Source organism: Astyanax mexicanus, chromosome 8 (assembly GCF_023375975.1).
Source record: "Astyanax mexicanus isolate ESR-SI-001 chromosome 8, AstMex3_surface, whole genome shotgun sequence".
Lineage (NCBI taxonomy): Eukaryota > Metazoa > Chordata > Actinopteri > Characiformes > Acestrorhamphidae > Astyanax > Astyanax mexicanus.
The window spans coordinates 28,189,692-28,205,075 of NC_064415.1; the positions used below are offsets into that span (position 1 = coordinate 28,189,692).

The 15,384-nt window shown below is 36.6% G+C and overlaps 2 protein-coding genes and 1 non-coding gene across 3 annotated transcripts; all 3 read right to left on the bottom strand.

The window, feature by feature from the left end:
* Nucleotides 1-379: 379 nt before the first annotated feature.
* haus6 (HAUS augmin-like complex, subunit 6) lies at nt 380-7,621 on the bottom strand. Its single transcript, XM_007255196.4, has 16 exons — nt 7,137-7,621; nt 6,228-6,323; nt 6,061-6,139; nt 5,767-5,899; nt 5,097-5,241; nt 4,938-5,000; nt 4,567-4,624; nt 4,305-4,478; nt 3,844-4,037; nt 3,340-3,469; nt 3,109-3,211; nt 2,929-3,004; nt 2,668-2,818; nt 2,385-2,483; nt 2,024-2,153; nt 380-1,927 (listed from the first exon to the last, which is right to left on the bottom strand). Exons 1-16 carry the CDS (start codon nt 7,247-7,249, stop codon nt 1,254-1,256), a joined length of 2,418 nt encoding a protein of 805 aa, XP_007255258.3. The 5' UTR covers nt 7,250-7,621; the 3' UTR covers nt 380-1,253.
* LOC125804104 (small Cajal body-specific RNA 8) lies at nt 2,223-2,353 on the bottom strand. The gene has a single exon (XR_007440601.1). It is a non-coding gene; the product is annotated as a small Cajal body-specific RNA 8 (non-coding RNA).
* A 1,923-nt stretch (nt 7,622-9,544) lies between the features above and the next one.
* Nucleotides 9,545-14,375, bottom strand: plin2 (perilipin 2). The gene is made up of 8 exons (XM_007255195.4): nt 14,267-14,375; nt 14,066-14,101; nt 12,676-12,871; nt 12,467-12,549; nt 11,739-12,045; nt 10,997-11,181; nt 10,547-10,678; nt 9,545-10,248 (listed from the first exon to the last, which is right to left on the bottom strand). Exons 2-8 carry the CDS (start codon nt 14,090-14,092, stop codon nt 9,871-9,873), a joined length of 1,308 nt encoding a protein of 435 aa, XP_007255257.3. The 5' UTR covers nt 14,093-14,101; nt 14,267-14,375; the 3' UTR covers nt 9,545-9,870.
* Nucleotides 14,376-15,384: the final 1,009 nt, after the last annotated feature.

Sequence of the window (15,384 nt, forward strand, 5' to 3'; positions counted from 1 at the left end):
TTTAAACAAGGTTGTGTATGTAACATTTTAGAAATTTATGTAGTAGGCTACTTTTTCCTTACTACAAAAATGTGTACTCGTAGCATTAAGGGAACTGTAAACAAAAGTGCAAACATTTGGGTAATGTTTTTAGAACGCTACGTTAAAGTTACTATGGGAACACTCTCTCCCAACACTGAGGAAACTTTAGTTGTGTATGTAACATTTTAGAACGTTAGCAAGCTACATTAGCCCCACCATGAAAACGTTTTGAAAACTTTAAACAAAGTGGAACATATTGGAACAGTAAAAAGGAAAGTTTGACCCAACTGGAAAGTTTGACCCAACATTTGGAATAATCTTAATGATATCTTAATCACACAAAAATATTACACACAAGAAAAATTATTTTCTTTATTACAACACAGAGAAACTCACATGTGAACCTCAAGTGTGATAGCTACAGGTTAGCCAAATTCATATTTATGAAAAATCTTATTGCTGTACAATCTAATCATGGTCATTGAAATGTGTAGCAATATACATGTACAAAAGAAATATATACACATTATTATTGGTCTTAAGACAAAGAAAGGTACGTTTTAAATCAGTATCTGCGTTCCAAATGCTAGGCTGCATTTCTCAGCCACTACACGATAGAAGGCTGTTCCAAAGTATAAAGCACAGAAAAGCAGTACACATTCAGACAATTTGTAGGACACAACTGATGTGGATAATCCATGCCATCAGAGCATACAAATTTACTGTAAAAATTATGTTGAATGTTTTTAATTATTTGAATTTATACAAGGAAAAGTACACACAATTTGCATGGTCATGTCGCCACAAAGCCTGGTTAGACCGTTCCATGTGTGTAATCAATAAGCTACTATGAAGAAGTCTTAAGACAATCCTACCGAGGACAAAGCCTTCCTCAACTGCAACCTAGATTTTGGAACACAGCTTTTGTTTCTCCTAATAATGGAAGTGCAGCGTCCTGAATGTTTTTCCATTTGTACACAAATTTTTTACAAGTTTGTTAGTAAACTGATAAATTTGATCAGGTGGGTTAAGAGCAGGGGGGAAAAACTCAAAAGTACAGGGCAGTGTGTTTGATGACCTTGTTAAGGCTGAAACAGCTTAAGGCTTACAGAAGAGTTAAAAATCTCCACTACATGCAGTGTCTCGCCATCTATACAAATTGCCTTCAAAGACACTGGTAGAGTTTGTGGAAAAATAGTGATACTGTGCCATTATTTTAGTCAGTTCGCAAGTCAAAATTCATCCATAGGCGAGAAGGTCACAAGATTAGGCAAAGTGAGCTCCTCTCGTAGAGGAGATGAGAACCCCTCCAACTGCTCCAAGTCCAGAGAAAACACCTTTTCACCACTACAGTTGCTCAAGCCAAAGCTTTTCCTTCCTGCTGATGGCAGGACTTCAGCCTCCATTTCCCGGCATGCTGCTATAAAGGGGGATTCTCCAAGGGTTGCCAAGCGTTTTCGAGCCACTTGAAGGGCTGGCTCTGCTTCTTCAGGTGAATGCAAGATGACTGGAGGAAGTACAAGTTCAATGTCCTCTCCCTCACTCTCTACCTCCTGCAGTTCATCACCACCACAGTTAAAAGAGAAATCATCCTCCATTTCTGGAAATGTCTCTTGGGCAATACTAAGCTCAATAATATTGCTGGAGTTTTGGCCAAGAGCCTCCAGCTGTGTGGAGTCCCATGTGATTGTGGAGTGGGCTGAGGCCTCCTGCTGGAATGGAGGGGAACTACAGGGAAGAGGGCCCACACTTTCAGAAGCACTCGGGAAAACTGGTTTGGGGTTCCGTAGGTCTGTACTGGGGGTCCTGAGAACAGAGTCGGAGTCATTCTCGTGCTTTTTCTCATGCTTCTTCTCAGTTTTTCCTTCTTCTACAGCTTTTCTCCACGAGGCTCTCACATCCATAACTGGGAAGGAGAGAGAAAAAAAAATCTCATGAGAAAATCATTAAATTAGATTTTAAACTTTACAATAGCAATTTTACAACCGCCATTAAAACTTACGCAAGCTTTCTGGTGTGCGAGGCAGCTGTTTCTTTGTTGTGAAGGGGTCTGATAATGTGTTTAGCAACTGCTCCAGCTCCATACCACTTCTCCTACCATCCAATGGACTCATTGCCACAGCTTCAGCAAACTGAGAAATAAGACACCATGTAGTGTAAGGTAACTCACTAGAAAGTGCTCTGAGCACAATAAGTTACAATTTTGTCTGCTCCGTATCTGTCCGTTGCGATTTCTCTCAATTCGCCCCGGTCATCAGAAAGCAGGTATAATCTAGGGAGAGCTAGTGATGGGTAGAACATAGGGTAGAACTGCCCAGGTATCAGCCTCCCAACACATACAGACTTTTCTTTGCTGTACAAACCTGACTTGCAAGATTATCATATTCCAATTCCATAATCTGAGCCCTTGGCTTCAAAGCAGATGTCTTGGTTTGTGACGTAAAGTTTCTACCATTGCTTGTCTGTGGAGAGTACAGAGCAAAAACTTTAACAAAAGTAAAGAGACTGAGTTACACAAATCTAATCCATATTTATTCCTATTGCATGAAGCAGAGTTCCTGCAGGAATCCAGTGCTATGTACAACTACACAATGTTAACAATTAGGCTTATCTATTGGAATCAGTATTTGGTCATTTTAACAATACCTGAAAAGGGCTAGGAGTAGGAGCGAATGCTGGGGCTTTTGCAGAACCAGTAGGTGTTCCAGGACGTGCCATATAAGGTGATGTACACCTTGGTGAAGCAAAGCAGCTGGAAAAAAGCAAGTCTTCTGTTTTGTCCATGGCTGAAATGGATCTGTTGGAATAAAGCACCTTGTTACAAGAAACCAGCAATGAAATGTCTACCAAAACATGATAACTCTTGCTAATGTTTAAAAGCAGAAAGGTAGTTGTAAACCAAAGCACCTTGAAAAATCAACTTCAGTGTTGACATCCTCATTCTTTGAAGATGTTTTTTCTTTCAGAGTCTGGTCTACAGATTCTAAAGTGGAGGGGGTGGGGGAACAAAAAAAATGCATTTGTAATGTTGCATTAAGAAAATTAATACCTAAAATGTACAACAACATGCCCATTTTAAAAACTTACCAGGAGGCTTAGCAGGATACTGTGAAAATATACTAGCCTTAAAGCTAGCTTCAGTTGCTGGTTCAAATGACAAAGGCGCCATTGGGGAAATGAAGTCTAAAACCTAAACAGATAAAAACTGATTCATGCATTAGCAAAATAAAAAAATAAAAAAAGCATACAACATACTAAATTGTAAAGCCAAAACATCAGGAAGAGACATCAATTTGTATTACCATTAGACATACTTACAGGATCCTCATTGAGGAACGAAATCAAAGGAGTATGCCTCAAACATTCAGCCCACTTCTTTTCCCAATCCACCTCCAGCTTCTTAATTGTGTTTTTAGTCTGTGGTATATCCCCCTTGGCCAGATTTCGCCTAGAGAACCACCACACAAATGATTAAACAATGTATTTATAATTACATTTCTACAAAACATTCTATTGAGTTACAAAGATACAAATAAACAAAAGTATGTAGCCAACTGCTTTCTCCCTTATTCAAGAACTTCTCAAGGCTTTTATATGGAGTCAGCAACACGGCCTCTTTTGTGGGTGTGGCCACAGAAATTGCCTCCAGGTGAATTCATTAAAAGCAACTGAAGCCACTAATTAAGACAAACACGAACTTGTTTAATTAACAGCACCTGAACAAAGCTTTTGGCTTTTGTAATGTTTTGTTTGCCTGATGCTGCAAAAATAATTATACCATCGAATAATATGACAATTGCATACTGCCATTTTTGTAAATACCTCATGTTTTTCAATGTCTCCTTTGAGCGTCTCATGAGCAAAGCTTGCTCCTGAAGAGTCTGCTGGTTGAGCTGCAAACTGGGACATGAAACTTTTGCACGCTCCTCGCTCAGGATACTCAAAACCACGTTCAGGAGCTCTAGCAACCGCAACAAGACAGGCTGTCCTCCCTCATACAAGCTCCCAATACTGGTCTAACAATACCAAAAGAGAAGAATGAAGGAACATGACAAAATTAATATCCCCCCCTTTATTAACACTTTTAGGCTACAACAAAAAAGTAACTTTTTGTTTGGTTATTATGGCATGTCTAAAAACAATACTTCCTATGATGACATCTCCTAGTTTTAGTACAATTCTCAGCTGTGGTAGAATTTGTATATTTAAAAAAATTATAATAATAAAGCAGATACACTGCCAAATGTATTTGAGATTGTCAAGTGGGTGATGCTTTGCTTTACCTGGTGTGATAATCTCTCCATTCTCTCTAGCAATATTGCAGGTATCTTCACACAAATGTCCTTCCCATCCAGGACATATTGGTCAACGTTACCCTGGATCACACTATCCAAAATCCTGTGCTCTCCTTCTAGGCCAGACAAGGACTTGTCAATCTCCGCCCATAGAATTTGAACCTAAAATCAAACAAGAGGTTTATTAATCCTTGCAGGTAGACTATACTGGAGGTCAAAGTAACTATCTAGAAGTTAAAGGACAACAAACCTTGTGATGAGTCTTTGACAGACTTTCACCTTCCAGATCCACAGTGTTCTCGTATTTTCTATAAGAAAGTGTTTATTTTATTATTAAACTGTAAAACTGCTATAAAAATATAATTATGTAAAACTAAGTATAAGACTGTATGTTTTTTTGGCAGTTGAGCCAAAATGCTGATTTCTAAATCTTAACCATTAAAAGTAAATTTTTTTAAAATATATTTTTAATAAAACAATGTGTGAGCCTTTGTGGGCATGCTTGGATAACATTTGATGACGCAACAGTACAAAGCTGATTTTTAAAATCAACCTGATCATGGAATTAGACTGGTTATTTGAAGTTACATGATTCCATTGTACCTGAAATTTGATACTTACTTGAGCAAATCAATATAGTTGACTTCTTCTGCCTTATGGCTCTTTAAAGACTTCTCCAAATATCTGAAAGAAACCAAAAAAATTCTAATGAGTTCAAATACTAGAACAACCTTCCAAAATTCCTTTTCTGTGCTAAATACAGTAATATTTATTACTAACCTGGCTCTCTTTTGATAGTCCTGAATGAGACTATCCTGTGCCACAGATGCTCTCTCAAAATGTCTCTTTACCATCTGACAACGCTTCATAAGCAAATCTGGATTACTTGCAGGAACAGCTGCAGCCTCTGGAACCCATGTGCCATCTAAATAGTGTTTTACAGTGATATTAGAAAAGAACAGTGATAAAAAAAAAAATCAAGAACTTAGATTACTGTAAGAAAAAGGATGTCTCTTCGTACTTGATGAAAAATGGTCAGTCTTTATTACAGGAAGCAGTTGCGAGATACGCAGATGTAACTCGGGTTCAGCGGAGCTGGACTGAACAACGAGCAGCTACAGGACACACCATTTATACATTTGAAAAATACCCCTTTCTATCTAAGCTCCTCCTGTTAAGGATGTGGTACCAAATGTGTATTACTGAGAGGAGAGCAGCTGACTCTTGATTAAATTATGACACCTTCATGTCTAGGCCAGATCCCTCTGATTGTTAAATACACGTCTTCACAGAAGAACTATTGAAGCCCTTCTCGGTTTGCCTTTTTTGTATGCTAATTATACCATTGAGTGAAGTTATGCCACCTTTTGGTCACCTTTTGGTCAGTACTGTAATTTTTACATTACTGAACAAAATGCTATGAAATACCAAAAACTGTTAAGTACTGTACCTGTGGTATAGGTCTTCATCAATTTCACCATGACATGTTTGGCCAAGTGAAGCATTAAATTGACGAACCGTGGTCCAGATGGAGACAGCAAGTGTGAAGCAACAACCTTGGGAAAACTGCTTCCTTCTTCATTCTAAAGACAGTACATGAATGTCTTTTTTTTTACAACAGTCCCATTATATAACAAACACATATGAATTATACACAGCTTTATTTTTGTATGTGTTTTTGTAAACATCTGGTGATATTTTTTTGTTTGTTTGTGGGTTTTTTTTTTCTTCTGCTTTTTCTTACCGCTATTTCCTGGAGCCATCCAAAAGCCACTTTACGAAATTCAGCATCGTGCTTGCGATTCAAAATTGGCCAGCAATGTCTGTGGCAAAGCAAAAGACACTTGTAAATAAAATGTCTAGCAGAGGATATACTATGCTGCAGGAGTGTGTCTTGCCTTGTTAACTTACCTAAACACATCTAGTGTACGTGAAGGATTCAACTTCTTGAACAAGAAATGAGTGACGATGTAGAAGGCTTCTTTGTTTGGCTTATCAAACATGTTCCTTACAAATATGAAAAAAAATGTGATTAGTACAAAGAGTATGGTAACTCAGAGGAATAAGCAGCATCAATGACATTACTGCCGTTAAAAAACATGAAAAACTTAAGAAGGATGGAACTTATCGATTGCTCAACTACATAGATAAGTTTTACTTTTAGAGGACTAGGCTGCATCATGTGTTCATATGCACTGCAGAATCCAATTAATCCAGAAAACTTGAGTTGGTTAGTAATCTGATGTGTTTACATGAATCACAAAATATCTGCATTTACATAAAGACAGACACACATATAGACAAACAGACAAAAACACTCATTTAGATTGACTGATATATGTAAATATAGATACTCAGATATATAGGCAGACAGATACACAGACAGACAGAGACAGACAGATAGATAGATAGATAGATAGATAGACTCATATAGGTAGATACACACAAACAGACAGATAGATAGATATACAGACAGTAAAATACACATAAATTATATATATATATATATATATATATATATATATATATATATATATATATATATATATATATATATAGATTGATGGATATATAGATACTCAGATATATAGACAGATACACAGACAGACAAACATACTCATATAGATAAATACTTTTATAAACAGAGACAGATAGATAACTTGTAGATATAAAGACATGTATATAAATAGACAAACAAATATAACGTTAGACAGTTAACTGAACATTAAATCTGTTCTACCCACAGTTGGTTTTCTGTGTGGTGTCTAATCAGTGGGTTCAGATGGTTTGCACTGTTCTAATTTAACTAGCACTACTTACATTCCCAGATTGAGGTGTTTGGATTTGTCCGCAGATCCGTCGAGGTGGAACTCCAGACTCTGCAGAAACCACCACAGGTATTTACCGTTCGCCTCCTGGAGATGAGACATCATACTGGCCGCGGGTAAACGGGTAACACTGACCCGTTTAACAGAGAAATCAGAAACCAAACTCAGAACAACAGCAGCAGCAGCAGAGCCGCTTCAGATAAACTAACCGCCCTCCGGACGGCACCGCCTGTTCGGATCTACAGCGGCGGATCTACCGAGAGCATTACTGAGCGGAAACGCCCCGGTAAATACCCCGCTCACAGCCAGGCAGCGCCCTGTCTCACACCCAGAGCCCCACAATAATAACTTATAGGAGCGCGGTATGAATCCTCTCCACTCGATCAGCGCCGGACTTTGACTAATCCACCATTCCCCACTAACCGCCAAATAGTTTTAGAAAACAGCGCCATACCGGAAACAGAATGAACTACATCCGGCGAGTGAACGTGCCTCTGTCAGAGCTGGTTTATGGAGAGTCTGACAAATCAGTGAGTCGAACCGCTAGAGGGAGTCCTCAGTGAACTAAAAACTAAAATAAACAGGGTAGAACTGCTTATCCAGGACATAGTAAGTAGACTGAAGAATTTTGCTTAAAAAAAAACACATATTTTGTACTTGTATATTTCAATTTTTCTATGGTAAAAGTTTAGGAAAACATAGACTTTTATCTTTTTATCTTTGAGCTGATTCTGAAGTTACACTCAGATCATGTTTAAAGGGCTTATAAACAAACATGTTGAAATGACTAAAAACCCAGACTTGAGTAAAAGTACAAGTGCTATATCAAAACAATGACTTGCCAAAAATATAACGTGTAATATTAATCGGCGGCAGTGCAATTGCTTCATTAAACCAAGTGACAGTGTGAGGATCTACCGCATTGGTTTCAGTGATAATGTGGGTTTGGAATGATTTGTAACATGTGTATAAATGTAAAGAGTTATATACTTGTCTTTTACAAACAAATGAATTATAAAACACTACTTACATGGAATCATATAAATGTAAAATATAGAAGAAAAATAACACCTTATATAGAAGAAAATCTAACACCTTACAACCTTATAATTCCCACAAAACATTTTAATTTAATTATCTGTGCCACTATTTAAAGTTAATAGGATTATCTGACCTATTTGGTAGCCTACAGTTTTGGACCTTGTTTAATTTAAACAGGGCATGATATCTCATAATAATTTAAATAAAAAAAAACTCATTATAAACAAATACTTATATATAATTATATATCATTATTACAACATATGTCAAGTGTGAAATATTATCACTTAAGATATTTTCTTGTAATAAAGAAAATTCATAATTTATCTTGTATTAATGAGATATTTGTTTTATTTTTAGTCTTTTTTATTACCGCAAGCCTGATTTTTGTGCGTATATATACATGCATGATTAAATAATCAGGTTTAAATACCAGTGACGATGTTTAGTCATAAAGGGGATCATGATATGCTAAATAAAAATAAAGCCACAATATCAAAATACATATTCAAGAAAAGAAGGAATACAATGATTTGTATTTGTTGAACATTTGTTGCTTTATCTGTTTAATATTCATCGTCAGAGATTTCCCAATCCTCAACTGCTGACATATCGGGCTCTGAGGCAAGATCCGAGAAGGTAAAGTCAGGTTCCTGTGAATGGTAAAGAAGAAAGGTCTGCTTCAAAATGGCTCCAAATAGGATTCATGTCAACAAATTGGTTAACATCAAATTACACAGTTTGTGTAGTCTCTATTAAAAAGCATTGGCAATAAAATAGGATTAGGTATGTTCAGACCTCAATATTGCCTATTTTGTTTACTTAGCAAAGAGAGCCTATTAAAAGGAACAAGCCGGAGTGTGGACTTTTTTACATGTCAGTTCCAATATCGTAATATTTTTAATTATTAAACATTTATTGCTCTTTAAATAAATGTGTAAGTGAATTATAATTCTACTTTGTTATCAATGACAATGAAAATGTGACAATTGTTTATTGCGAAATGGTTATGGGGAGAGGCCTAAATCAGACAGCTGAAACGTCAGCTAAAATGCCATTTGCATGCTCACCAGCATCAGTACCAGCTCAATAATGCTCTTGTGGCTAAATGCAATCAAATTCCCCATTGACAACATTCCAACATCTGCTGTAAAGCCTTACAAGTTGATTAATCCCCTTCTAATACACAAAATTTTAAAAGAAACCTTGAATTTATTTTAGAAGTATAGAAATCCTTAGACATGTAGTGTAATGATTGTTTATAGGAAGTTTGTTGATGATTTAATCCAATCCATAGTATTGCAAGACTTTCACATGAAGTCCTCAATTTCTCCAAGTACAAAACACAGCAGGCAAATGTCACTTTAATGAGTTTATTAGAAATGTAGAAAGACCATTACAAAGCAATATGTTACATAAGAAGGCACATTGTGATTAGCCAATTGTGATTACAAAACCACACACAAAAATAAGCTGTTACATTGTTATTTTGTAGTACTTAGCTGAGAGGTTCATTGTTAACACCACTTAAAAGTTGTAAACCTATTAGTTATGTAAAGGATGGAAGACAAACATTAGCAGAATGTTATGTTAAGGAATGTACGTCGCAATCATCATCAAAAATAACACAAGGTTAGATGAAAGTCAGAAAGCATGATGAAAGGCTCAGTGTCAGGCTCTTACATTTATTCAGACTTGCCACTCTTTGCTTTGTGAGACAGGGGGCTGCTTGCACTTGGAGCTGGCTCCACACGGGGGTAAAATGGACCTACCAGCCAATTAAGTGGTGTGTTGTTGACCAAATAATCCAGGATGCTGTCAATGGAATCTTTCATACGGTTCAGCTGAGCTCGAGTGGAGATGAGGACTGTATCAGGCAGGTCTCCCAGAGCTGCTGCCTTGCTGAATCTGGTGTAGACCTCCATGGCCATGGAGCCAATGGAGAGCGCTTGCTCTTGGACATTCTGTGGAAATCCTTGAAGGCTGGACACCAACGCCAAACAAGTGGTCTGTAACTGCTGGGTCAGGTTGCGAGTGATGGTCAAGGTACGGGATTCAATATTCTAGGGAGCAAAAGATGCACAAGGACCAATGATAATCAAGAAACTTTAATAAGGTTGTCTCACTAAGTGTGTTTACAAGCATTAATAATAATTATTATTGTAACAAAAATCTGATTACTGCAAAAAAATGAGTTTGTCAGTAACCGGATCTGCACTTTTACATTAACTTGGGTCATTTTTACATTATTACAGCAACAATTAATGAGTTCCTGCAGCCACTTAACTCAAATCTTCTGCACATTGTTCATGTAAATGCACTGTTTACTAGAAGTAAAGATATATTTAATAAAATTGTTACCTCTGCCTCACTATCTGTGTCACTCTCGCTCTCCATGTTGCTTTGGGATCTAGACCTCCAATCCATTAGCGTGTTCAGTTTGTCATGCACCTTCTGGTTGGCACCGTCAATGTTCTTTCTTGTGAATTCAATCTGATGAAGACAGATCATTCATTCAAAAGTTTAATAAAAATTAAATTATTTAAAAGTTCTTCTTAGCTGTCACACCATAAGCTTGTCCAAAGGATTTCATGATAACATATAGTCAAGCTAAAGTGAAGGATTAAGCATATAAATTAATTAATTAGAAGGACTCTGCAGTTTTGAGTTTATATGAATAGGCCACTTGTTTTGCTATTGCGTCATGAATCAAACAGTGTAGCTGTAAAAAGATGTGAAAGTTGCTGTACTATTAGACTAGCTTGCATTTATTTTAAATCTTTTATTCTCCCATTATGCTAGGTTACCTACCAGGTCCATGGCATGGTTTATCTGGGAGATGGAGTCTTGACTGTGTTTCTTTGCATCCCGGACCTTAACAACGGCTTTCTGGTATGCCCTCTTGCGCAGCTTAGTAGAGAGAGAACCCAGTCGCCCATAGTAGCTGGATTCATCTGAATCACTATCAGATCCTTTGGGCAAATTGGTCTCACGTTCTGTGGAAGAATGTGAAAACAACAGGGTTGTGAGAAAATAAGGCCAAGCAAAAAGCTGGTTATTTTGGTATTATTTGTGGGGTGGTCTAAACATCTCAACAAAAAGATTACTGTTTACTTTTGCATTCAAGGGCCTCATTGAAAAGAGTTTGGTCAGATGACCACTAAGCCAATCGCCTTAGAGGTTATTTTCCAAATAAACAGGAATTATTCTAAGTACTTAAGGCCACAGATAAAAAGCTTGTATAACTGAGCCAATCAAAAATGAGCTACGCAAACAGAAAATCAGAAGCTGAGCAGAATGATGACATAAGGGAAATATCAGTATAAGAGCATGTGACTACAATTAAAACACACAATAGCAAAACAGAAACACAGCTCTTATTATTATCTTAATGTATTTGGCTAATAATCTATTGTGGGATTGAATGAAGTAATGTTAAGTAATGGAACAGCTATTTTGACATATAGTGTACAATAACATCATAATATCCAGCAAAAAAAAAAAAAAATATATATATATATATATATATATATAATTTAATGGCAATTCTCACCTTGCCCGTCCTCAGGTTCAGGCAAGTAGCGCTCCACCAGGGTTTCTGAAGTGTTTAGAGCAGTGTCCACGCCACTTGTGACCAACTTGCCCACTCTGCTCTCCATGACTGTATTGACGCTGCCACTTACTACCACCTTGGTCTTCTCCACACTATCCTGCACGGCTCCTTTTGTTCTGCTCATCACTCCACTGAGGGTATTGGACATAGTGTCTTTGGCCCCATTCACAGTTCCAGTAACTGCTTCTTTGGCACCAGTCACTTTTTCCTTGGCACCAGTCACTACTTCTTTAGCATTAGCGACGAGCTACAGAAGTAAAGAAAAGGTTTATGAAGGTTCATGGACATGAAGAAAATCTCTGCAACATTGTAAAGAACATGGCAACTAGGCATGCTTTTCATATATGACTAGTATGACTAATTTTTTATACTTTTACTTCAAACTACTATTCTACTATTCTGTAACTACTATAAATTATTTTGTGTTATGTAAAACCGAAAAACTGAAAAGTGGCCATTAGGCAGGAATTAGGTAGGAATGTAAGGACATCACCTACAACACCTGCATTCCTATCAATCTACAAATTATTCTAGAGCTGTTAGGGAGTAAAAGGATGAACTGGTAATGAAAAAGAGGAGGGCATAGAACAGATCTCTGAGAACTGTTAAAGGGCAAATCATTTGTTGTTTCAGTCTGAGTCATTACTGGGTGATGAACCCTAGCTCACCTGCTCAGAAGGTTGGTGAAGAATTGGAAGCGTCTTCTCTATCTTGTCAAGACCCTTACAGGCCAGGTCATTAGCCAGGGAGACTAAAGAAGATAAATACAAAAAATTCTAGTTAAATTACAGTGTTTTTGTTACACTAAATGAATATAATAAACTATTATTATTTGTTATTTTGAATTACTATGAATCAGTCCAGTCACACTACTTACTGTGAGGTTCCAGCTTGCCAATAATTGGTAAGGCACTGGTCAGGGCAGCTGAAGTGAGAGTTTTCACACTCATCTCTGCAGCCTCGCACACAGACTTGATGTATGGATGGTTGTCTTTGGTGTTGCAGTACATGCTTGAGACCATGCCGTAGGTGGAGCTCACCAGGGGCAGCTTGGCCACTCGAATGACCACATTCTGAAAATTGTGAAAGGTTAATCATTACCATTTGCATCATAGAGGTCTACGTCATGTCATATGCAATGGTACGGCTGTGCAAATTCTGTCTTGTTCCAGAACACAATCCAGGGCATCTGGCATTAGATTGATTTATATCTGTTATATTTAAAGAACAGAAACTATACACAAGAGAAAATCCACACCAAGAGGATCAAAAACAGCTAAACATTCATCAATGTTTCAGAACCAAAGGATAATATATTTTTAAACAAAAACTAAAAATGTTTTGATCAATTTTCCAAAATTCAAAGTATCCGTATACCTGAATATACTAGTAGGGCTGAGATATAATACTAAAACACTACAAAAAAATACAATGCCAAAGTAAAATTATTTATTTGTAACACCGAAAGAACAGACTGTTGTATATTTAAATAGTAAATATCTAACTGTAGATTTAATATGGATGATTTTTAATATGCACTGGATTGCCTGTGTTGTCTGAAATAGTGAAATAAAGTTACTTTGCTGCTACATTTAATTACAATGTTTCAACTGCATATTTTGCACAAGACTGTACTCTGCTGTACTCTGTTAAGTGTCATCAATCCAAAAACTAACCTATTGCCATACAGGTAAACCTTTAAATCACACTTAGAGAGTAACATGTAATTGTAAAAAATATTTGTCTCAATATTATTTAATTATATGAGTGATTCTCGATTAAGATTTAGATCTTTAGTTGTTACAAAACAACTTAATTTTTTTTATTTAATTTTCTTTTTTTTGTACGAATAGTAAGCATACCATTTCAACCCTACAGCAGTTTTTATATTAAACACAGTTTGGGAAATATGTAAAATATGAAAACTCTTGCTTAATAAAATAGTTCTTTACAGGTTTCAGGGATGCAAAGGTCTTTCTACTGAGGTAATTGTAAAAGCTAAATTATATTACAGAATGGCCTTTTTTGTTCTAAAACAGTTTGATATATATCAATATTTTCAATATTTTGTCTAGCCTAAATTAATATAGTAGTAAACATTAACACAGGGGCGTTTTACGCTAATCAAATAAGATCATATGGGAGAAGAACAGACTATTCTGAAGGTTATATAGTTACTAACTTTAATAAACTAGTTTTAGTCATTAAAAGTCTTGTTTTTGTATTTTGTGGGACAAGAACGATTTTTAGAAGGCATTTCTACACACCTGGTTTGTTATTTCCATTGGAGCCATGTCTTCTCACTGAAGAAGAAAAAGAAATGGGCAAAATGTCACGTCTACATGCTCTTCAGTTCAGTTCTTCATCCATTTAAAGTCATAAAGGGACATGAAGAATCTTACAGCAGTATTAATGAAAAAACAAATAGGAGAAAAGGAAAGAACTAAAAAAAACAAGCTTAATCTCACCTGTAAATCTGTGGGTTTAGTCTACTGGCCAAAGGCAGTCTTCAGGAGTCCTCTGAGGAGTGGTAACTCGCACTCTTTCAGAATGAGGGAGTTCTCTCGCCTTTATATCCTCCCACTACATGTTGTGGCACCTGACCATTAAAAAAAACAGAAAAAGTAGTACAAAGGTCGCGAGCACGTCAGCGGGTCTTTCTCTCAGCACAACGAACCGGCGCGCGCGGCCGCTGCGATGGTGTGACGTCAAGCTCAGAACCGAAGCTGGGCTTTTTTTTGTTTAGTTCAAAAGTTTAATCTGAGGGAGCTGATTTACACCTGATTTAAACTCTTACAGACTCACTGTTCACATTCATTCACACACACCTCCAACCAGTCAGTACTCTTATCCCTCTATGGCATTAAATATAATTTTTTTAAGACGAAAAGAGTGTACATATCATTCTATTGGACATAGATATACCCTTGTAACATTATATAAAGATTACAAATAAATAAATAAGGTATGGTATGGTGTAATAACCAAAAATGTGCTTAGGGTTAATAAGCAAGCAAAAGTAAGAGAAACAGAAACCAGTTCTGACAGAAAAATTTGATCTAGTAGAGAAATAAAGCCCACAAAATGGTCAAGTAGTAGCCTAAGTGTACAAATGATTAAAGAAAGACATTTTACACAATACATATCGGATATTTGCCAGAATGTATAGTAAAATGAATAAGTAATGTTCTATCTTGAAAACTGAATTTGAGTTGAAGTTTAAGTGTGCTGCCTGTATGTGATGTGTAACGTTTCTGTAACCCGTCTGACTCACTATTGAGCAATTTCCTTTATGGATGACCCACAATAACATGTAGGTAAAAGTTCAGACAGGATAGTGACACTTGAAAACAGTGGTGAGAATAAGGACGTGAGGTCTGTCTGCCATATTATAAGCACTAATTTTATTTGAAAATATTTGTTTATTGATTTAGTTGAAATCTGGTGTGGCTTATTTTCCCACCAAGCATTGGTTACACGAGTTAACAATACCATTAGTTTGGCTAATGTTGTAAAGTTTATGAATGCTTGTGTCTTTGTTTTAAATATTATTGTAAGTAGAAACAGTGTAAAGGCATAACTGGTA

What these genes read in the sequence shown, in the direction of transcription:
- plin2 (XM_007255195.4), bottom strand. Translation starts at nt 14,092, where the DNA reads ATGGCTCCAATGGAAATAACAAACCAG. An exon ending in TGGCAAGCTGGAACCTCACA is followed by an intron (nt 12,550 to 12,675) that starts GTAAGTAGTGTG and finishes TATCTTCTTTAG; the next exon opens with TCTCCCTGGCTAATGACCTG. An exon ending in TGAACCTGAGGACGGGCAAG is followed by an intron (nt 11,182 to 11,738) that starts GTGAGAATTGCC and finishes ATTCTTCCACAG; the next exon opens with AACGTGAGACCAATTTGCCC.
- haus6 (XM_007255196.4), bottom strand. Translation starts at nt 7,249, where the DNA reads ATGATGTCTCATCTCCAGGAGGCGAACGGTAAATACCTGTGGTGGTTT. An exon ending in GACTATCAAAAGAGAGCCAG is followed by an intron (nt 5,001 to 5,096) that starts GTTAGTAATAAA and finishes GGTTTCTTTCAG; the next exon opens with ATATTTGGAGAAGTCTTTAA. An exon ending in GTATCCTGCTAAGCCTCCTG is followed by an intron (nt 3,005 to 3,108) that starts GTAAGTTTTTAA and finishes CCTCCACTTTAG; the next exon opens with AATCTGTAGACCAGACTCTG.